Here is a 23062-nt window from a genome sequence, read left to right as displayed (position 1 = left end):
ACCTGGTGCCTTCATAGTACAGAAAAAAGGTTTGAGCACCATCTTATATTCAATAGATGGGTTGACCTTCTGTGGGTGACAGATGACCTTGATTTTTTTCAACATAGCTCGCTCTATGACATTTTTTTTTTCAAATTATATTACACAATCTAAGGTATTTTTTCCTCTACACAACTGCATAATCTATGATCTTTTTACTATAATAGTGCAAAAGACTGGTCTTTCTTTTTTTACAGGGATTTATAATCCATGGTTTTGTAACTACAATTTTGCATTATCTTTGGTCATTTAAGTTTCAGAAATTGATTCAACCTCCCAGTGACTGCATGGTTCTAGTTCCTAGGGCGTCCTTACATTACCTTTATCAATGCATTCACCTGTAAAACATAAACAATTACAGAACTAATAAAGAAAGGACACAAAATTTATTTCTTCAATAAAATTTATGTTCTGTGCCTCATGGATTAAAAAGACACATTTTTGAGCTTTTAACTTTTAAGTAAATTAAAAACTAAATTTCTATTATTATGAAAAGCTTCAAGAACAAATTCACCCTCCTGACCACTGAAGGGATGGGAAGAATAGAGAGTTAACCCAATTATTATCTCATTAAACTATAAAGTTGCATACCTTCTACACTGAATGTGGCAAGGCATAATTTGTCCATCTTATTACAAAGTTGTCCTGACTGAAGACTTTTAAATAGCTGCCCTGAAAAAAAAGATAATAAACATTGGGCCTTTTTATCCTAAGTCATATATTCTAGGGAGAAGTGATAACCATCAGTTGATATAATTTTACAATATGATAAATAATAAAATGTGAAAATTATTCACTTACTTGAAGTGGGAAAATTTATTGCACTACTGTGATTCATGTGTCATTATTATGTTAAATCAAATCTCACCCCTTTTTTCCTTTGGCAATGGTGCATCTACACAGTCCAGGTCTGCATTGTCTGGAGTTGCCTGGGCTTGAGCATGTTCTTCCTTTAATATGGCAGGTTCAACTTCTGTCTCCTGAAGGATTGCTACACAAGTCTCTATCAGGGCATCCATCAGTTTGGCCTAAAATCCAAAAACAAATGAAAATTCCATTGTTTGTCTAAATTGTCTTGTTTTCCATAAAAAAAGTTAATCTTAACACAGGGATTAGTCAACCAGCTATACAGAAAACAGTGCCACCAGTCCAAACAGGAGAAGAAAATAAAAATATACATAAATATAAATTTTATATCTTTTCACATAGGCATATTAATGTTATAAAATGGTGATAAATAAATAATATTATATGAATTTTTCTATAGTTACATCAAAATCTGAAACTTGTTTCACAGCCAGGTACTCAAAAATATCATAACTAAAAATGTGCACATTTTACCTCCTTAGAGAAGATTTGTAATAATTTTGTGACCGTCGTGTTATTTTCTGTGGCCTCAAACTGCAGGAACAAACATGGTTGACAGTTTGGGTTGTCTTTGGCTGATCCCGACTCCGCATACTCCCAAGACAAGTCTTCATAAGGTAGACCAAGTATTAAACTCTGTAAATGAATGACTATCAAGATGAATCTGCATAAAAACCATAAGAACTCTTCAGTAAAATCCCTTAGGATCAACTACAGCTACTGGACAATTGTAGGCATCCATCAAATTTTGAGCAGTATAGTCCTTTATCTTTCGTATATCCTATTTGTACCTCAGTGTTTCAGACATAAACATCATTTCACAAAAACAAAGCCTAACTACAAAGCCTTGCATATTCTGTCACTTACTGCCTTGCTTGAATCTATGACAAATATCCCCTCTCTGTTCACAGCTACAGTAATTTCAGTGTCAGGGTTGCGCTGTATGCCAATCTTTGCCAGCACACCTGCAGGCTTCTCTATCTGACCATGGAAATAAGCACTCCTGAAACAACACAGGGATAGCATTGGTGAAGAATTTATATTAGGAAGCTGTGATGGATTTGAGTGTCGAATTCCACATATATTGACACAAAATGTTCTCCAAAAAAGTGCACATATATAAGCTTCTCAGCAGAATCTATTTGCTTCCTTTAAAATTTAATTCTATAACATGTTACGTTGCTTCTTGATGATATAAAGTTATGCTAGCTGACAAAAAAGACCAGTTAAAAGAACTAAAAAGTTGAACCATTTCATAATTCATAACAAAGAGAGAGAGAGAGGCGGTTACTTTGCTTAGTACATGTTACAGTCTACACTCACCCATAAAATGGGAACTGCCAACATATCTGCATGTATTCTCTGTAGATGTCCATGGATTCTCTTTTCTTTTGAGAGAACTCCTGGTGACTGTGCACTAACCTGTACACCAAAGGGTGCTTTGTGCTTGAGAACAGCCGGGACAGTTTCTTTTGTCCATGAGATATCACATAATCTGGGAAATATTGATGAAGCTCTTTTCTACGAAAAATAAAATAATGATTAAAAGGTACAAGTATTATATTTTAACAATAATAAAAAGGATATTTGTGTGTCAAGTAATGCTGCACCAATAAAGAAAAAAATCTTAATTACCTTACATGCCGTGAAGCGCTTATAAAGAAGGATGCTTGTTTAACTCAGTTAATTGCTCTAATGGAAATGCAGGCAAAAACAACATGTTGTTTGCATATCTGCCAAAATGTTTTGTGAAGTGCATTCAGTGTTGATAAGTATGCTATAATAATATCTTGTTTCCAAATATCTTTCTGAAAAGTGTAACGTACTCATAAATATCTTCAGTGTGAGTCTCTGGGTTATACGCTCCCATTGTTTCTAATGCCTGCAGTCCAGCTAATCTCAGATATACTTCTTCTTCACATGGATATCTGCCTTCTACAACATTACGCACTGCTTCTTGGTAGAGCAGGTGCAGCACTTTGGGATCTGCCTCCTGGAAGAAAATAAAATTACATTTGCGTGACTCACTTTTAAAATTCATCATTAATCTTGTGTTGTTTGAGACCTAAAATGAATGTTTATCTTATTAATCATATCTTATCTAGAGTATGGATATCATTAAACACTCTGCAATGCATAGAGAAATACTTTTCCAATGTACTTATCTTAAACATATTCAATTGTGGAGATACAGAAAAGTTCAATCAACAAATTTATTTGGCATATTCTCCCAGCCTCACAACACAGTCAGAGTTAAAATATCAATAGACAACTAAGCTTACCATCTCCTCTCTTGCTCTGGAACAGTACACACTTCTCTGGAAAACCAAAGATGGTTCATCTGCAAAGATAATCATTATTAAATACCACTCATTCACTCACGAAAATATCAAGTAAATTGAAAAAAAAACTTTGTAAAATACCAAAAACTTTCAATGACAAAATATTTTTCTTTTTAAGAGTCACCTCTTAATATTTCATCTTCTGTTTCCACTGTATATTTCCTCAAAAATTCATCCCACTGCATAGTTAACTTGAATGGGCTATGGTGAGGTTTCAGTTGAACTTCTGAAAGGGTGCAAAAGGTGTAATTTTTTTTGCTGTAAATGTACTATGTCTGTATCATAGGTACCAAGAGATGTATAATGAGCTATGATATAAAACACTAATTCCATTACATAAATCTGACTGTGTAGAGAAAAAAACAGCAATGCATATATAATTTAAAACAGGTATAAAACATTAAATTATTTTCAAGGTTTATGCCTATACAATACTCAGTGTTCCTTATAGCACTGACCAAGTAAAGGAGATGTCAGCCAAAGTGAAAATATAGAGGCCGAAGATGCAGGAAGTTCAAGCTCCTCTTTCACCAGTTCAAATATTTCACTAGCTGTAGCATTCTTGCCATCTTCCAGAGTCATCTGTATCCCAGTCATGTCTGGGAGGAAGACACAGATATCCATGGCTGGAATTACATAAATTTTACAAAAATTAAATAAATTTGACTGAGATCCTTTGCTTCATAAGTAGAACATTTCCCATCTATATCCTACTTGATATCACTTCTTACCGACCTACATTTAATGAAACAACAACAAAAAAGATTACTGGCGCCTTGTTTTAAATTATGCATATGTTTTCTTCATTTTCTGACAATGATTACCACACTTCCTTGTACACAGCTTATCTTTTGCCTGATAAGGATAGTAAATCTCATGACATGAACCGAAAAAAAAATTTGTACTGTCATCATTACGCACAATCACTTTAATGAGTCATAAAAACAAGAGAACAGTGAATCAATGCCACCAGGAAATATCCCCAGCCAAATATCTAAGAAACTTACCCTTTGGTGAGAGAGATATTTGAGGGGCTGCAAGAGGTGGCGGTCTCGTCTTCTGAGGTGTAGACGTTTTATCATCTGAAAAGAAAACAAAAAATTTAACTGAAGCCATAAAAAATTATCACTGTTTACAGTATTGATTTTGTAGTAATTTTATTCTGACTAGTAATTTATATGTGGTGTAATTATTTAAAATCTATAGAATAAGTCAGAAAGAATTAAAATATCGATAATCTTTGTCCAGAATAAATCTATACATGTATAAAGTTAGTCTTGTCTGATATTTCATTTTTCTTACAGAAATTGCAGTTTATCAAACAAATGAACAGATGCAAAGATACAGCAGGCTTTTAGAAAATATATAATTGTGACAGAGAGTAATAGCTGGTTCTTTGAGCATCAGATCATTCTGAAATGTACATATGTTGTTTCAATAATCAAAGCAAACCCATTTCAATTGAAGCAGTCTGTACTTTATAGTAAAATCAACAGAAATATAGTCATAAAAGCATAAAATATGGATGTGCACACATCAACAAATATACATCATCAACATATCTAATATTTTACATACTCTAGTATTTTTTCAAGGGGTACTTATTCCAAAGCTAAGATGTTACCTAAATGACAATATTAATATTTCCAGCATCCCCTTCACTATTGCAGACGAAGAAAAATGTAAAAATGAAATAGTACTTCTTGTATGTATTGAAATAAAATCAAATCAAATCATACATTAAAAAAACAACAATTATGTAAATTATAAGTCCACGTGGATTCAATGACTTTAAAATATATGTGAAATCAGTTTAAGTCAACTCATGTCCAATTTTGACAAACTTGGTGCAGAACACATCTCAACAATACTACAACATCCACCTTACAGTACAAAGCTCATATATACACCTTGTTCCAAGCCTGCCCATGTTACATGTAGCTTCCTACTGGCTGTAAAAAGATGGAGAAAGCTTACTTTGAAATGAAAAATTACTGTTTCAATATCATGTACTACTACCAATGTCTACTACATAATTGGTGATAAATATGACATGCCTTGGAGTGTCTTATACATCTCAAAATCTGTGGGTTCCAGGGTCGCCAATTAGAGCAATAAATGCATACATGCACAAGTCAATTATAGCCCAAATAAAATATTAAACTGTGTGTGCTGTATGAGTAAACATCAAGGTGAATAACTGTGTAAACATAACAACATAGTTATACTGCCACAGCTTGTCAATATTTGTGCAGTTCTAACATTTGATGATGTTCACAAGCAGATCTGTACTAGTAGTAAAAACTAGTTCAAATAAAAATTACTTCTAGAATTTTACTTTTTAAATCATGACCAGATTTAATTATATTAAACCCATTATCAGTAATTAATATAGAATAACATGTCTCATGCAAATACAGTTTAATTTACACTAGAAATGATATATACCTTGTTATATGTAATGTAAATTTATCCATTTAATGCCGTCTTTGAGACTTTCATTAAAAAGAATTAAGATAGAATGCGTGAAAAAATGTGCAGAACATACATATCAGATATAAAAAAAAAATTCATTAACTAATGAAATGCAACCTTAATCTGTAAGGAAAAAATAGAAAACTGTAAATTAACAGTGAATAGATTATATATAACAAGCAGAAAGGCAGAGAAGAGCACAGATTACAGAAGTATTCATACCTTTTCAGAAAAACGAGAGCAAGTTGAGTGTTTAACATTAAATAATGCATTAAATATGTTCTTACATAAGCAAATATTTTACATGCAATTATGTTACTGGAGATTTCAAATAAAAGGTTAATAGCAAAACAGATATTAACTAATCCATAACTGAAGCTTTTAAAATGTTCATTTTAGTGGATTTAGTTGAAAGCAAGAAATATGCATACCAGTAAGTAAATTTTTTCCTTCCCTTGTTGATGTTAAAAGCTTTTAAAATGTTAGTAATCTCTTGATTGTACATCTCTACTGCATATAACACATCAGTACAGCAAAAACAAAAACAAAAAAATACTAAGAATGTTACACACAATTTGAAGGAAGGTCAACCCTCACTCAGATATAATGCAATGCAAAACAAAAATGCTGCTCTGGAACAAAGCCTAATGTTGTAAACAAGCAAATATCTGCAGCAGATGTGTTCTACCCATAATTGTCACCTTTAAATGAACCGCGTTCACGCTGACTTCGCCTTCTTTCAAACTCAGGAGGGGGAGGAATCTTGACACTATCTTCTGTGTCTATATGAGTGCTACCTTGCAATTCCTGTTCCTTGCTTGCAGCTGTTTGGCCACTGTCCCCTGGGTGGTCTTCCATGGTCAGCAAGTGGACCTCTTCTTCTGGGTCTTGGTCACCCGTTTTTTTCTTAAAATTTTCCTTAAATCATAAATGTAACATTTTTTTAGTTGTGCGACAAGAGAATATTTTATCAGTTTTTAAATTTTATAATAAGATAAACTGATAATATATTCTATAAGCCGAAAATAATCAAGAATAAATAAACAAGGGTAAATAGTGGAGGTTCTGATACTGGATTTATGTTTAAATAACTGGAGAAAACTAAACTTCAAGCTAAGTTATCATGCCATGGACGTCAACTTCACATATTTCAGTTTGGATTAGATCAAACAACATTAAGCTCAATTGGCTGCCACAAACACCGATACTTGCCATTATGTTGTACTGTATGTAAAGATAATAAAGTTTCAGCACATAAAAAACATGTAACCCGCGCCCTATAAAATGACGCGGGACAACATTGCTGTGTATACACTTCTAATACCAGTCCAGTAGATCCGATATCAGTACGCTGTACATGTACATGTAACCCACTACTGTAGGTCTAATCTAAATGCTGTGGAATCAGGTATGAACAGTCGCTATCATATCTCACTGCTTACGCAAACAGAGATAAGGGGCGCACTAATGCACCGGGCACGAATCAACACAACTGCATGATCTGCATCCTAGTTTCACTTTGCACAGCTACTTAACATAATAACTTAACGCCTCTGTAAACAAACATCGCTTCCTGCACCGTTTTGGGTGGTTTGAAACAAAAGTAAATTGAGTTATCAGCAGATATTAGATGGTACACCTGTGCCACAGCTGTCGCCTTCCTTAAACCGAGAAAAAATTAAAATACTTCAGAAGCACAAAAACTTGTCTAGTGCTTGGAAAATCTGCATATTTTTTTTTATCAAAAAATGATCGTTTACCTACCAAGTGACCTTCACCTTATTAGCTCTTCAGTAAAAGAAGATCAGAAATGGTTTACCTAAAAAATTGAGGGAAGAGATGAATCAGTCGGATTAAACATTTAATGATACCTGAAGGGGTAAGGGATGTATTTTTCACTGATAAGACGTTATATGCACATATTTTTCCATGTATTTAGATTTCTGTAGATAGAACACTCTGGGAATGAGCTAACAATGTCATTGAGTTTACTAGTGAGATTATGCAACGCCAACGCAAGAACTGGCCATAGAATGATGGCCTTACCTGTAACGGGTATTGATCACATAAATAGTCTCACAAGTCTAAGAACTTGAAAGTTTAATAGTTTAACCAAAAATATTGATAATTAATAAATTCCCAGACTAATTTGAGTAGCAGAGACATTGATTAACCTACTCACCTCATATGCAACCTATTATGGAGTAGCACAAAAATCCATTCATTAGCACTCCTGTTGACGGTTCTGATATATACTGGCTGTGTTGGAGGGTAATACTGGGGGGGGGGGGGAGGTATTAATGATTGGTATTAATGTCTTTTAAAGCTTATTTTTATAAACAGAAGTTTTGTGTCCTTTTTTTTTCAGAATTCAGAAGACCATGGACAGAGTTATAGCTTTGGTGGATATGGACTGTTTCTATGTACAAGTGGAACAGAGACTTAACCCAGCACTGAAAGGAAAACCATGTGCTGTAGTACAGTATAATGCATGGAAAGGAGGAGGGTGAGTGATTGCTTGACATAATGCTAAATAGTTTGATCAGTGGCATGTGTGCATAAGCAAGAAGTATTTGGTTTACTGATCTTTAAAGATTGTGAAGATTTTTGTAGTAATTTAGTAAATGAAGTGGAATGACACATGTTACACACCTTTCTTTGTGCGAAATATTCTCTTTCACTTTGTAACAAATTTTAAGAAAAAAATCTCACTTTGTGTCATTGAGTTGCATCGCATGTCTTTGATAAGTAAGAAGTAAAATCATTTTTATACTAAGTTGATAGATGTCAATGCTCACGAGTTAAGAGTTTGTTTTACAGTATAATTGCCGTGGGTTATGAAGCCAGAGCCTGTGGTGTAACCAGGCAGATGAGAGGAGATGAGGCCAAGAAAAAATGTCCAGATATTGTTCTCTGTCGAGTGCCAGAAGTAAGAGGGAAGGCTGATCTTACTAAGTGAGTTGTTATTGAGATTTAAAAATGTAGGCATTATTATAATTTAAAAGTTGAAGATTCTTGTATCAGAAAGACTGGTTGATTACAAAATTAATTTATAGTCACTTTCTCGTAATTGTTGTTTAGTTGAAGTGTAGAAATTATTTCATTTTTTTCTTGAGTATATTTATTGCCAGGATAAAATCAACAAAAGATGTCAGTCAACAGAACTTAAATAAAGAAAATTCTATCTGTTTATCACTGCTCTTCCCAGATTCAGAGAAGCAGGAGCAGAAGTGATTGCAACTTTGTCCAAGTTCTGTAAATGTGTAGAGAGGGCCAGTATTGACGAGGCATATCTTGACCTCACTGCAGAAGTTGAGGAGAGGCTAAATGAAATAGGGAACACCAGGATACTTGCAAGTCAACTCCAGAACACTTATGTTGTAGGATGGGAGGGTGAAGATAGCCAGAAGACACAAGATGGCTTAGGTATCTTTCGTAGATTTTAAAATTTTTTTGAGGATTTCTGTTTAAAAAAAAGTGCTAATTTTTTTATTTGTTTTGTTTCTTGCAAGGGAATTTCAGTGAAGGCTTAGGGATGGGTAGAATTTTCCTGTGTTCCTATCCATGATTCGTACTCGTCAGAAGTTTTAGAATATATGGTAAAATTGTGTAAAATAAGCAGCAATCTGAAGTCTGCGTTACATGTTAAATGTGACCTATCATTTTGACATTTACAAATGCATATACTTTTTATAATGTAGTTTTTGATGCAGGTCTCATTCAGAGGTGAAAACAAGTGCAATAATTTATTTTTCAAAGTTGATAAGCTGTGGCTGTTTGACTATCCATTTTCCTCCTCAGATCTCCGTGAGCAAGGAGTTAAGGACTGGCTGTCCACATGTTATGACGCTGTCAGTGACCAGGACCTGAGGCTGGCTGTGGGGGCTGTCATAGCAGAGGAGATGAGGGCTGCTGTGTACAAGGAAACTGGGTTCAGGTGTTCAGCTGGTATTGCTCACAATAAGGTGAAGAACAAGTTATTACATTATAACAAATAATTTTCCTTTTGAAAACTAGTTGTAAGCTGAGTGTTTTTTCTCCATTTCTTAGATGTCGTTTTCACTAAGATATTTCAGTTTTATTTGACTTGATCACAATTTTTGGCATAAGTGCTTGACACATGCATCATCTGGATAAAAGTTACCTTGGCCATAAAGCAACCTTAGTTTTTGATTGACCTAGGCCTAGCAAGAGGGGACAAGGAGTAACACAAGGTTTTTTAAAAATGGCTTCTTTTGGACTAGATCACAATATGCCTACTTTGGTAACTTGACTATCATATCTTCATTTATAAATATTTTTCAGATGCTAGCAAAGTTTTCCTGTGGCGTACATAAGCCTAACAAGCAGACAGTTCTTCCTCATTCATCAGTTCATAAAATGTTTACTACTTTGAAGGTTACTAAGCTGTAAGTTGGATCATGTTGAATTTTAAATTTGACTATTACATTAGAAAAAAAAAAAAGAAAATTGTGTTGAACAAGCAAAGGTTCTTCCTTTATAGCATATTAGAACTAAAGAATGGTAATTAAGTAATGGTTATATAATTAATGACAGGTTTTACTCAAGACATTGGATGGCATTTTTAGATAAATTGGTTATCTGCACATCTGCAACTGTTAAAACAATTTACATGAGTTATACAGATACTGTGATTGCATGTAAGATGAGTAGAACCAAGGGAATGAATTAAAAGTATCATAATTGTTTTCTGTAGGAGAGGTTTTGGTGGGAAGTTTGGGGAGGAAGTCATTCTAAAACTGGGAGTTGAAAATGTGGCAGACATCTGTAAATATTCTGAACAACAGCTGCAGAACTATTTTGGAGAAAAAGCTGGGTATGTATAACAGAATGGTGCAGTGATGATATATTGGATATGTGGGAAGACAGTATTTTCATGAAAGGTAATTTTATATTAAAGGATTAAAGAAAATGTTTTTTATTTGTTTTCAAAGACTTGGCTTATGGAACACTTGGAAAATATACAAGCAAATGTTAGCAAATACTTGATAATATTATGCATAAATTCTCTATGAAGATTGATGAACAGTATTAGAGTAGATGCACATATAAAATGACCTCCTTTGAAATTGCATTTAAATGTCAAAAGTGGTGAATTCACAGTTCAAGTTGGAACTTCCATTTGGTGATAAACTTATGCATATCATAGTAGAATTTGAGAATAAAAATGGTGTTAGTTCATTTCTTTTAAACCCTTTTTTACCTACTGTAATAATGTTTATTTAGATCTTGGCTGTTTGCTGTGTGTAGAGGGGAAGAACATGAAGCAGTGTCAGCCAGACAACTGGCAAAGTCTATTGGATGTAGTAAGAATTTCACTGGAAAGAACTGCCTTGACACCAGGGAAAAAGTAAGTGCAACTTGTCTGTTTTCGGTGAAAAGTCTGATAATACTTAGTGGATGTTTTGCAAGAGAATTGATTTGAAATATTATCATATTTCTCAAAATGAAATAAAAGAATTGATTAAAAATATTTTCATATTTCTCAAAATGAAATGATTGCATTTGTAGTTAAAGCAGACGGAAATCAGCTCCCAGTTAGATAAAATTGAAACGTACAGATTTTAAATCTTTCTAGGTAAGGTATTGGTTGGATCAACTTTCTGGAGAGTTGGAAGAACGTTTGATCAAAGACAAAGAAGTGGTATGTAAAGTCTGGCAAAATTTCTTTTGACAGATAATTCTCTTATGTAACACAGAATTATGTGATGATTGATTGTAAACAAGTACAAGTGATAAACAAGTACATTCATAATGCCATCCTGTATATGTGGTGGGGTTCTCATGCACATACACAGGTACACGCATGCTCGCATGCACACAGACACGCACATACTGTCTCTTAATGTATTTCTCTGAAGATTGGTGATATTAAATATAACACAAGTCTGCATGTAATTGGGGAAATCTTCACTTATTAGAACGTAACTTTGTTCGTTTTCTGATTTGACAGTAGAAACATTACTTTTTAGTCAAGGGCAATAAAGTTAGGATATGTGCTCTTGGTTTGCAAAGATGGTGACTGGCATGAAGGTTTGCGTCTTAAAATTTAAATCTCACAAAATTTGTCTCTGGTAGTGGACAGTCCTGTCCAACTGTTTTTTTGGTTAATTCCTAAAAGCAAGGTGAATTGTTCCTAAAGGTAAATCTTACCAGGCCATGCATGGAGTTAACATGAAATACATGTTTGTAGATCTGTATTAAATACATTTGTTTCTAGAACAACAGAGTTGCTAAACACTTAAATGTAAGTGTGCGCTACCTTAGCAACCCCAATCCAGTGTCGTCATCACGCTCTTGTGCGATTGTGAAATATGAAAGGAAGAAGATTTGTGATGATGCTTTCTCTTTGCTACAGAAGTTCAACACTGCTGGTCCTCATCAGTCTGCATGGTAATATTGTGTCATTTTCAATTATGACTGATTTGAATTCTGCTTACAATATTTAATTCTCATAATGATTAAAAAAATCTTAAATACTAAAACTGCAGGATATTTTAGTTTTTCCATGAGGCAAAATTCTCGAGTTTTAATAGTTTATTTTTGGTTCCTCTAGCTGGCATTGTATTCTTATAAAATTAAATGAAAAATATTGCAGTGAAAAATTAAAATGTTCAACACTTTTGTCAGAATATTGACCACCATGATCTTTGTTTCAGCCATTTATTAAGATGAGTAACTAACATTTATATAATTTTTAATAGGGTTCCGGCCATCATATGCCTTGGTATGTCTGCAGGGAAATTTGATGAAATGTCCAATACTGCTAACCCCACCATCAAGCAATTCCTTGTCAGTGACAGCAAAAGTAAACAAAAGCCTTTATCTAAAAGTAAAAAAGGGTCCAAAATAAGTGCAACTGTTGTCAACAATGATTCCAGTCCTAGTGCAAGTAAGTCTCCTGTGAAAATTAGAGGGGGAATTGAAAGTTTCTTCAAAAGCAAAGTAACCAAATTGCCTCTGAATGAATCACACAGAAACTCCAAATTGATTCAAAAGGATTTTGAATCAAAATATGATAAAGTTGACTGTTCTCTGGAAGCACTAGATGGGGATCATGGCTCTGCAGTATGTGAAGTATTAGAAGTAGACTGTGATAAAGTGCAAAATGATTCAGCATTTAGTAAAGTATTGACCAATGCACGAACTTGTCAAGGAACTTACGAAAAGTTGAATGGAAATGCTAATATTAAAGTTAATTGTGCAGAGAGAGAACAACGGGAATACAACTTTGAAATCAAAGAGGGAGCTTCTTTGCTATTAAATGACCACATAGGGTCAGTCCAGAAAATGACCACAGGCCCATTGCCTGGCAATCCTTCCACAAGTGCAGTGGACGAATTGGACATGCAAACATGTGAGAAATGTGGTAGGAAAATCTCGGCTTGGGAGCTACCTGAACACCTGGACTATCACTTTGCATTGGAGTTACAGAAACAGTGTAACGGTGCAAGTGCCTCCACCAATGCCACTGGTTTTCCATCCTCTGCAGCAAAGAGAAAATCTGATAATCAGCCCGGGAGACATAATCCTAAGAAAAGCAAAACATCAGTTTATAATACCCTACATCATTATTTTTCTAAATCTTGAAGTGTGTTGTAGAATTTCTGGTGAAAGTACATTATGTATAGCAGTCATGTTTTGTCTGAGTATTGATATTACTTTAGTTACTTGTAAGATTTCTAAAATGTATATATTTATTTATGTTAAAAAAGACATTGGTAAACTTTGTATATGCAGTTTTTGTGAGTTACTGTATTTTAATTAGTAAAACTTTAATGCAGTCAAAGATTTTGATTGTTTTGTAAAAATGTTATTTGAAATTTATCATATCAGTGATCAAATTTATATTCTAATATATACTTTTACATGAAAATTATTATGGAAGCAAAGGTTGAATTTTTGTCATTTTTTTGACATTTTCCTTTGTTATTATGAAAGCATATACTATGTATACTAGTTTAAAAATGGGAATTCTGATGGGAAGTCACAATAGGGAAACATTTCTCTCCTTTATCAGCATTTTTTTCCATCTGTGATAACTCTGGCAACTTGACAAAAGGAAATTGGCTCCATGTTGGTAACTTGACCATCCATTGTGAATACCCTTTTTGTTCAAGATTTCTGCATTTCTGATGTGTTTCATCCATAAAATTTTTCACACCACTCTCCAGCACCAAATTTCAAAAGCTTGAAAATTCTTGCACTTGTCGGGGGTTGGTGGTCCAAGTCTCCGCATCATACAAGACTGTTGAGAACACTATTCTTCTCACTGGGTGTTATTTGGTCCTTGCTGATACAGCACGATCCCTCCAAATTCTTGTCATGTCTGCCATTGCTCTTCGCCCTCGTTGTATGTTCTTCAATATCTTTGGCCTGCAGCTGCCATCAGTATGGCTAGGAATTTTTTCTTGATGTTCAGCCAAAGACCTGCATCTTTACTTTCATCCGTCACTGTCTTTGTGAGAGTTTGAAAGTCATTTTTATTGTTTGCTGTGAGTGTGATATCATCTGCATAGCAGAGGTCGAGTTTTGCTGATTATTTTGTAGGATCTGTGCACTGTATAGGTCAAAAGGGACGCTGGTTAGATGCAGCCTTGCTGGACTCTTTCTATATTCATAGTCTTGGATTCACATTCTTCTGTTCTGATAGTGGCTGGTTGGTTCTCATACAATGCTTGAATGAGGTATAAGACATTGAATCCAAGTGTATATTTAGATGCGTCAAGCAATGACTTGTGAGAGGGAAGTAAATTTTATTCAACGAAAATACTAAGCATGAATTTCCTGGACAGGACACCTTTTATATTTTTCTAAGACTGGGTTGCCACAGATTTGGATCGATCCATCTGGATCAACTCGACTCCCTGGGGGTTCATGCTAAATTGCTGTCAGCTTCTGGGAGCCGAGCACACACTAAAGTTAATTATCCCCTTACAGCTTTTAGTAGGAGGCACAGACATTTAAGCCGGGTAAGCTGACAGCAATCTAGTGAGACTCCCCAGGGGGATAGATCAATCTAAATGTCTGTGGGAATGGTTTCTAAGTTAATTTACATGTGTACACATGATTCTGTTTGATAGTTTTTGCCCATTTATTATTTGTCTCTGAAAGCAATTGAATCTGTAGAAAGAAATGCTGTTGTAACAATTGTGGTGACAACATTACATGAGCAGGAAACACTTATGAAACTTTTAATATTACACCATAATTTGTGAGTGCTGGAGATTTATCAGTTTTCAGTTTTTTCTTCAAGTTTCCTGTACGTTCCAGTCGGTAATAAAAAATAAAAATAATGACTGACTTGTGCCTTTATTTTTTCTTCTCCTGCATGTTATACATATAGTTATATAAATAAAAAAATACAATATTTACAATTATGTTTCTGCAAGTTTTCAAATCCTATCACAACCAGTTCATGTATTTCAAGCTGTTGGGTAATCCTGCTTTTCCAAAAATTCAAGCCCTAATTTTTCAAAGATAGGTTCTATTGGTGTCACTACAATTTTTTCACCAATCCTTCCTATCACCATTCCCACTACATACAGAGATTGTTTCAAAATTGTGAAAACGATGGCACCGGAGTCGCCATGGTCTGCAAATGCTGGTGACTGATCAAATAACTGAACTTCCATTTGGTTTGGTAAGATGTTGGCATTTGAACTACAACCATACCTGGAAATGACTGAGGGAATTCCACCAACAAAATTCAATTTACCCCTTGTGAGTTGTGTCCTATACCCATATTTGAAGACCTCCAAACTGAATGTACCATCTAATTCTTTTCTTATACATGGTTCAGCTTCCCATTCACCATTTAAAATCTCTACAATATTATCCAAATTGAGGATATTGGGTTCATCAAAGGACACTTTACCTTGCAAGAATGAAGAATTTTCTGGCTGGCGTGGTTTCAAAATTGAAGCAAAAACGGCATCAATACCCACTGGAACAGGACCAGGCTGATCTCTCTGATGGTACAATTTTAGCAAAAAATCGCAATTTCTACTTTGACTGACCCCATAACAATACATCCGTGGGCTTTTAACTTCAGCACATTTTCTTTTTTCCACATCATATCTTTCATTCCCATCTGAAGACCAACGCAGCCAGCTGACCTCCCCCTCTGACGGCTGTACCACAAATGTTTCTGCTGGTAATTCTTCAGAGCTCCCCTGCATGCGGAATTGTGGACCCCGTAGGTTAAGAGGGGATATTTGGGGATTGGGGACCAGGGTGGGTGGCATATCCTGAGGCACAGCACTTTCAGATGGGGTCCTATGTCGTAATGAGTCTAAAGTAGAAGTCGTTATGTTTTGTGGTCTGGAAGTGGATGACACATTTGCCATTTTTGAGATAGATTGATTTGTTTCAGCTACACAAGTCCGTGCCACTGGACTGTGAGACTGAGAACGAATCACTGCATCAGGACATGATGTGTAGCCAGAAGCTTCAGGTAACATTAGTGGTTCTTTGCCAGTCGAAAATGTTGCCGGTCTTGAACCTGCTGGCAAGGAAGTGAAGGGTGAAATCTGATGGGATGGCTGTACAGGTGCAACAACAGGGGATGGCCTTAAATCTGGGGAGGCATTGGCACTCTCTGGAGGGGTGGTTGTAGGTACAGAACTTGGAGAATTAGTACCCTCCCCACTGGCTTCTTCAGTCTGTTCATCAGACACTTGCGCTGTAAAACTTCTGTCACTAGGATACATACTTCCTTCCATTGGGAGTGCTAGTGGATCAATTTCCTCCGGCACAGGAATAACCATCTGTGTTTGAGCGATCAGAGTGTGAGCAGCAGTAAGCAGACCAATCTCCTTGGTCAGCTTATCTTTGACAAACATTCCCAGTGTCCCTGTGCCATAGTAATGGTCATTGTGCCTGCTGATACCACAACCTATAGTTAAATGCTGTTTAAATTCACCTCTAGTCTCTCCTCCAAAACCCCTAACTGCTGCTCTTAGAAATTCAATTTTTTCCCCATGAGCCCAACCTCTGCTCCTAATACCTCTGTTTTCCACATTTGGAGCACCACCTCCTCTCATGGCCCCTGTTACTCCTCCAGGTCTAGTGCTTTCTACTGAAGACCCAGTTGCTTCCCCAGCAGCCCCATCCCTGCCCCCAGAACCTCCCGCTTCCACACCAGGAGCACCATCTCCACTACGGTTCCTTGCCGTTTCTTCTAGGGCACCAGCACTTTCTGTTGGAGACCCAGTCCCTTCCCCAGCAGCCCCAGCTCTTGCCACCCTTCTAGGAGCCCCAGCCCAACCAAGAGTGGTCCCAGCCCCTTCTTCGTGGTCCATTAATGGGCAGTAATAACCTTCTCTGACATCCACAGATATACCGTTGGGCAATCTTTTTGGAAAACTTCTTTCATTGGCTGGAATGTAACCTTTGTCCCTAACGTACACTACAACACAATCTTTTCTGTGACAATGACCATTTCGATCAATTTCAAATTTACTGGCAGTCATATAAGAAATATTACTGTGCTCTTGGAATAACTTCATGGAATGTTCATATAAAGTCTTCCACATTTTACTAACCCAATTAGGTGGAACTGGTTCCATATTGTGGCACCTAGGAAACTTGGATCTAATTGGTTTGTTGAACTGCCATATTTTGTACTTGGCACATTTCATTTCCTCCAGCTTCTGTTTCAAAAACAAGCAACAATTTTCTTCCAGGCTACGAACATAGACTACCAGGAATACATTATGGTGGTCTCTGGCATCGCATGCCGCCCAGGCATACACAAAGTTGACGTCCCCTGACCCTGCCATTGCTGCATTTAGCTGGTCTGCTTCTTGTCTGATCTCTGAAACAATGTTATATAATACTATTCATTTGTTCTGCCATATTTTTCTCATTATACCTCCTATCTTCTGTTACACATAGATCACTTTGAACAAAACTGTTGCTCTGTTTTTCAACTGCTTGGATGTACGGTATTGGAACATTCTTCGTTGACCCTTTATTCTTTATTAAAATCTTTGAAATTCTGTATTCTGCATGATTGGTAATTTACCAGTCAAAGGCAATGAAAATTTATCTCTATTGACTAATTATCATGGAATTAGTTAAACTTACGCTGAGAATTGTCTTCACTAAGTTCACTCAAAGGTGTTTGCATCTTCCCTAGAAAACATAATGCACAATACAGGTCTGCTAGCATGGATGAAAAAGTCCAACACACCTTCATAGAGCTTTTATCTTACAAACTTGGTTCCATTTGGAATGTGACGTATGATGTAATAACATAGACAACACACTCACATTCACATAAGGTTAAGGAACTGTCAACTACAAAGATTAATAAGATGTGGCTCCAATCCAAGAATTATTACATGCATCATCTACAATATGATATCATCCAGTTTAACCATTTAGTCATCATATTCATGCAGTTATAAATATGTAGACCAGTACCTCTGTCAGGCTCCATGGGTAGAAAAACTGCGTAAGTGCCACCAGACTCCTGGAAACTGTCCACTGTATCAGGATCTTCTTCACTGTCATCTGAAGACTCTTCCTCACTCTCAGGTAACTGGGAAGCTCCTTTCTTAGACTGGACATCTTGGAAGTCTTTCTCTTGATAAAACATAATTAAATGATAACATCATTCAAAATTGCTTGTTATAGCATTTGAGAAAATTGTATGAACTCTAATGTTAAATGTACAGGGGCACACTCGCAATTTCAACTACTACGAAGTTCTTAATCAAATAATGCAAGTAAATAACAATTAATGTTTATTTTCTTAAAGTTAATGTTTATTTTGGTTTTGGTTTTTAAATCAACTTCACACAACTTTTCAAAATTTTAAATATGTATTACCAACAGCTTCTGCTCCTTCTCTACGTGATTTGACTGCTGTTGTGGGATCATCTTCATGAACTGTTTTACTTTTAGTAGCCATCTCCTCTGAAAAGGGAAAACTGCGATCAAACTGTTATTCCAATTTTTAAATCTAAATTTCAGTTACAACTGTATTTTCATATGCTATCAATACCAGTACTTCAAGTCAGTCTTCTGAAATGTGTATAATTATAAACAGTAAAAATTAGTTGGCTATTTTGCTGTATTCACACAAAGAATTACCTTAGAATTGTGCCACATTATGCACATGAACAAAACTATTAGAACACATATAACAGTGATAATGGACAATGAGCAAAGTACTTCCAATAAATACGATTTTTAACTTCATCTTGTCTTGACTTCATGTCATTATCAATATTAACGTGTAATTTTTTAGTTTTTTTACCTGAAGGATGGGATAATATGGAAGAGCCTTCCAAATTTGTATCATCCCCCTTTTTCAACACATGTCCTAATTCTTCTGAAAGCTTTGCATTACTGAGGTCTGTATACCAAAAGACTGTGTCTTTCCATGTATTTTCTGAGTTTCTTAAGTTGCTGCCAATCAAAGAAGCAAATGAAAGATTTGCGTAATTGAAATCTGACATTGTTATGACAACACCTGACATATCTGTATTGCTTAAATTTCCACTTGAGAAACTACAGCCCTTTATTTCTTTTGTGATCTTTGAAAACCTCAGGAAAGACAAATCGGTATTTGAAAAGTCGCATTGTGTCATAGTCTCAAGGAATGGCATAGTGGTAGATGAAAAACCATCAACAGGCCGCAGCACAATGAACAAGTAGGGCTCTTTGGCTTTTCCGTTCACAAAATCACCAAAAGTCATCTTTTTCTTTTCAGATGCAGCTTTCTGAATGTACTCTAGGAAAAGGTCCGAGTTATAGAGGACCAATGTTGGTAGGCTCTGAGTTGACAGTAGAGAGTGTTTATCATCTTCTCTCTGGTCACAGCTGTCCATATACTGCTGATCGCTGTCACATACAGCAAACTTCTGTTGATCCTCATCCCACACAGTGAGTGGAAATCTATAGCCATATTTCTCTTCACCTGCTGTTCCTTGATATAACATCATTTTGATGTCTCCTTTTCCTTTCTCCACAACTGGCATACAAATACCTGGTTCTCTGAAGATTTCAGACAGACGCCATGTTTTGCCTGATGCAGTAAGCACCTCTCTATCCTCAAACCCATGATTCCTTTTCAGAACTGACAAATCATTTCTCTCCAGAATAGACAACAACATGCGGTTCCTATTAAAGGGGTCTTCTTCACTTCTTAGTGTTTCAAGCATGCAGAAGACGGCAAATTCTGCCAAAGAGTGAACATCAGAGTCAGTGGTCAAAGATCCAATCTGGCACCCGTAGCAAACAGCAATTTCATTTGCAACATAATAGATGACTTTGTATAAATCTGCTTCAGGAAAATGCTTCAGTTTCTGAATTTCTGGAGTGTTTGCTTGTTTCTTTTTCTTCAAGAGGAAGATATCTTTTACATCTCTTTTAAATGTTTTAGTGCTGTTTATACTGATTTTTGTCGGTTTTGCTGCTCCTTCTTCCATTTTTTCTTTTTTTTCTTCCATTGTGAAGTACATGCACTGTAATGTTTTCAAAATGAATCTGAAGAGAAAATCATGACAATCTGATGTATCATATACTGGTATGCACAGAATTCTTATCCAAAATCAAAAGGTAAACTGTTGGTTTTTACATGACTTTAAAGTACCTGGTAGTAAGTTTATTTTATGTGGGAGTACTGGAATCAGTACTGCTAAGTACAGCAGTACTGTATGTTTACTAGTATGATAACCTACATATACATTGTACTTGGCTATATATACATATATAACATGTTTTGCAGTCTTCCAATCAACACATTGTGTTAACATCTTGCTGTTAGATATATTTTAATGTGAGTAAACTTTTAAACACAACATTACTGTAGTATCAAAGAGAAATTTTGTTGCCAAATATTATATGTAGTAAAAAATCCTATGTTACTTGCACCATACATGTACTACAAAGCACTTGAATTAAGATAAAAAAGCCAACTCAATGATTGAGAAGTGATTTAGAAGCTAGGGATGGGTGTCTCTGCAATATATCTTTGTCAGTGGCGGATTTTTTTATGGGGGGGGGGGGGGTCAGGGGTCCTGACCCCCCTTCGATTTCTGAAAAAAGTCACACCAATGGTCCCCTCTTGAAATTAGAATTTTGACTAGTTGAATCATAGTTCTAAACCGTACCAAATGGCACCGTTCGCCTTTTAAAATACCAAAAGTTTTCCGGGCCCTTAAGCAGGCCCCGAACCCACGGACCCCCCCCCCCCCCAACAAATAATTCTGGATCCGCCTCTGTTTGTTATTATGTATATTCATATACTAGTTTATTTACTAGGATAAAATGGGGTCCCATTCTCGATTACTTACACGTACTAGTTTGTGTACAATGTATTTTGACGTCACAACTTTCACTTTGCAGTTTTAAGACAAGAGTGTTCATCTAGTAACAAAAACATCATTAAAAGTTTTCTGTGTGACCATAATTACCTGTAGTCAGACCTGTGACTTTGGTGACACAATTTAAAACCAGAAGGAGCTAAAATATACAAGAGACACGACTAGAGACATTCCTCTTGCCTGGGACGTCTTCGCCGTCTAAGTGGGTCATATGTTTTGGTTGGCGGATTGGGTTGACTGTTATATACTTCCTGTTTGTTCCCCTCCCAAGCGTCACTAGTAATGGTACATTGACAAATACTGGATGAAACGGATTTCGATCCCGCTTTTTAGCAGACTTTTCTCCCAATCTCCTATATGAATTTGATTTGCTTATTTAAGGAACGAAGGTTAGGCCAATTTTGGCAACAAAAGTTGTAAAAATAGCCCTTTGGGACAATACTCACACGTTCTTAATACCAACAAACAGTGCCCGCGCTGAGGGTTTTACGAGACGCACATTTATTTGACGGACACATTTTGCCCTCAACCTCAAGTATATTTTCCACAATGCCTTTCTAAATGGCATTTCTTCAAATACTTTCTAGTTTCTATGAGAATGCAGTTTTGCCGTGCTCCGTCTAAACAATTGACTGTGACCTGTTATCATATTCTCTTGCTAACAATGGATAAAACTAAATTGATGATTTTATTAATGGCTGTAATATTACCAAAAAAAAAAAAAAAAAAAAAAAAAAAAAAAAAATCAAGCACCTAAAATAATGACATGCGCCAAAATAAAAACGTAACAAATGTTTTTCAATTTTTAAAAATCCTGCGACACATGTTAGTAGCCGCAAACTATAGCTATTTATTGAGTTATTTGAAATAAACATTCAAGACATTTCCTGAATCGTTAGAAACCATACTCGCTACCTGACAAGTTGCATATTTTCTACTTAAAAATGTAAAAATGAACTAGATCGATTGGAGAAGGTGAGATGGTTCTGCGAGCGAAAATAATTGAGGTATTAAATTTAGTCCGCTTATGCTGTTTATGAGAACAGATAAAGCTAGTAATTATTGTTTCATTTGTATATTGCTAGACTCCTGTTAGTTAAGTTCATTTTGGACAGATCTTCTGCTGGCATACTTTTATTTAACATTTTTAAAAAGTTAAATGGACCAATATACTGAGAATGAGTGTTTACGGTACACAGCATTTGAACGGGGCATTAAACGTCAAGTCGCTGTTTGGCAATACAGGAAATTTGCTACCGACATGGCGCATATATATATGCGATGTATTTTATCATATGGCCCTTATATACATTTGTACAATTTTATTTCATTTTGCATGTATGCCACGCAGTAAGCGAACTTAGGAACAACGTACTGCATGTGGCACGCCCGACCCTTGGGTCTGTCTAAATAACGCGCTGTTAATTAGACGGACCGCCCCACCCGTACACCGATCCTCCGTTCATGTCGCACATTAGTGGTACGTGGAATGCTTTCACACGTGGACCCCGCCCTCCCACCCAACATAGAGGTTCTCCACTACACTTCCTGTCGTAATACGTATACAAGCAAACGAACGATAGAAACTTAACAGAAAGGGTGCGCCTCGCCCGCCCTATTTATAAAGATCCTGAATTAGCCCACAACAAGGAATTTTTCTAACACTTTATATATGGATATGTGAAAAGAAATCTTTTGAATATGAGGGCATAGAGGTGTTTCTTTCATGTAGGCTCGCAGTGCAACCCGACCCCAGCCTGACCCGACCACCTGTAGCATTGCTGAAGATGCAAAAAAATTATCAAAATTTATTCGAGTCTGACGTTTATAGAGATGAATTTCCATTAGATTACAAAATCCTGGGTGAATGTTTTGACACGAAGAAAAGGAATCGACAGAGGTAGAAATGTTCTCTTTAAAATGCAGTAGGCAATGTTACCACACCCCCAACCCTACAAACTTCAAATATGCGTTATCTAA

At 35.9% G+C, this 23062-nt stretch overlaps 3 protein-coding genes across 8 annotated transcripts; 1 reads left to right on the top strand and 2 right to left on the bottom strand.

Moving 5' to 3' along the window:
- Positions 1 to 221: 221 nt before the first annotated feature.
- LOC106180843 (putative FERM domain-containing protein FRMD8P1) lies at positions 222 to 7551 on the bottom strand. 6 transcript variants are annotated; one of them, XM_013564990.2, is made up of 13 exons: positions 7488 to 7551; positions 6425 to 6641; positions 4256 to 4330; positions 3707 to 3874; positions 3373 to 3474; positions 3189 to 3247; positions 2733 to 2899; positions 2230 to 2427; positions 1774 to 1909; positions 1381 to 1542; positions 908 to 1067; positions 631 to 711; positions 222 to 377 (listed from the first exon to the last, which is right to left on the bottom strand). In XM_013564990.2, the coding sequence occupies exons 2-13, from the start codon at positions 6579 to 6581 to the stop codon at positions 340 to 342; spliced, it is 1503 nt and encodes a 500-aa protein (XP_013420444.2). In that variant the 5' UTR covers positions 6582 to 6641; positions 7488 to 7551; the 3' UTR covers positions 222 to 339. The 6 variants fall into 6 exon arrangements, with proteins under 6 accessions (XP_013420444.2, XP_086861670.1, XP_013420446.2 ...); XM_087005544.1 differs by having other exon boundaries at positions 6521 to 6641; positions 7488 to 7542; XM_013564992.2 differs by lacking the exon at positions 7488 to 7551 and adding an exon at positions 7363 to 7468.
- LOC106180842 (DNA polymerase eta) lies at positions 7477 to 15045 on the top strand. Its single transcript, XM_013564988.2, has 11 exons — positions 7477 to 7602; positions 8092 to 8229; positions 8544 to 8678; positions 8932 to 9149; positions 9525 to 9688; positions 10029 to 10132; positions 10441 to 10560; positions 10971 to 11094; positions 11323 to 11388; positions 11965 to 12137; positions 12449 to 15045. The coding sequence occupies exons 2-11, from the start codon at positions 8105 to 8107 to the stop codon at positions 13332 to 13334; spliced, it is 2115 nt and encodes a 704-aa protein (XP_013420442.2). The 5' UTR covers positions 7477 to 7602; positions 8092 to 8104; the 3' UTR covers positions 13335 to 15045.
- Positions 14456 to 21449, bottom strand: LOC106180801 (uncharacterized). Its single transcript, XM_013564934.2, has 6 exons — positions 21173 to 21449; positions 19012 to 20243; positions 18582 to 18668; positions 18174 to 18335; positions 17835 to 17882; positions 14456 to 17562 (listed from the first exon to the last, which is right to left on the bottom strand). The coding sequence occupies exons 2-6, from the start codon at positions 20216 to 20218 to the stop codon at positions 15170 to 15172; spliced, it is 3897 nt and encodes a 1298-aa protein (XP_013420388.2). The 5' UTR covers positions 20219 to 20243; positions 21173 to 21449; the 3' UTR covers positions 14456 to 15169.
- Positions 21450 to 23062: the final 1613 nt, after the last annotated feature.

Source organism: Lingula anatina, chromosome 2 (genome assembly GCF_051362555.1).
Source record: "Lingula anatina isolate TDL-2025a chromosome 2, LinAna3.0, whole genome shotgun sequence".
In the NCBI taxonomy this organism is placed as follows: Eukaryota; Metazoa; Brachiopoda; class Lingulata; order Lingulida; family Lingulidae; genus Lingula; species Lingula anatina.
Note: the sequence above shows the minus strand (reverse complement) of the source record. Positions and strands in the feature narration are given on the sequence as shown.

Bases quoted from the DNA above. Each gene is read 5' to 3' on its own strand.
- LOC106180801 (XM_013564934.2), bottom strand. From the start codon at position 20,218: ATGTACTTCACAATGGAAGAAAAAAAAGAAAAAATGGAAGAAGGAGCA. The intron at 18,669-19,011 runs GTAAAAAAACTA...TTCCCTTTTCAG, and splicing joins CATATTATCCCATCCTTCAG to AGGAGATGGCTACTAAAAGT. The intron at 17,883-18,173 runs GTACTGGTCTAC...TATGTTTTCTAG, and splicing joins ACCCATGGAGCCTGACAGAG to GGAAGATGCAAACACCTTTG.
- LOC106180842 (XM_013564988.2), top strand. From the start codon at position 8,105: ATGGACAGAGTTATAGCTTTGGTGGATATGGACTGTTTCTATGTACAA. The intron at 9,150-9,524 runs GTATCTTTCGTA...TTTCCTCCTCAG, and splicing joins GAAGACACAAGATGGCTTAG to ATCTCCGTGAGCAAGGAGTT. The intron at 11,095-11,322 runs GTAAGTGCAACT...AAATCTTTCTAG, and splicing joins GCCTTGACACCAGGGAAAAA to GTAAGGTATTGGTTGGATCA.
- LOC106180843 (XM_013564989.2), bottom strand. The intron at 3,248-3,372 runs GTGACTCTTAAA...TTATCTTTGCAG, and splicing joins AGAAGATGAAATATTAAGAG to ATGAACCATCTTTGGTTTTC. The intron at 378-630 runs GTATGCAACTTT...TATGTTTTACAG, and splicing joins TGCCACATTCAGTGTAGAAG to GTGAATGCATTGATAAAGGT.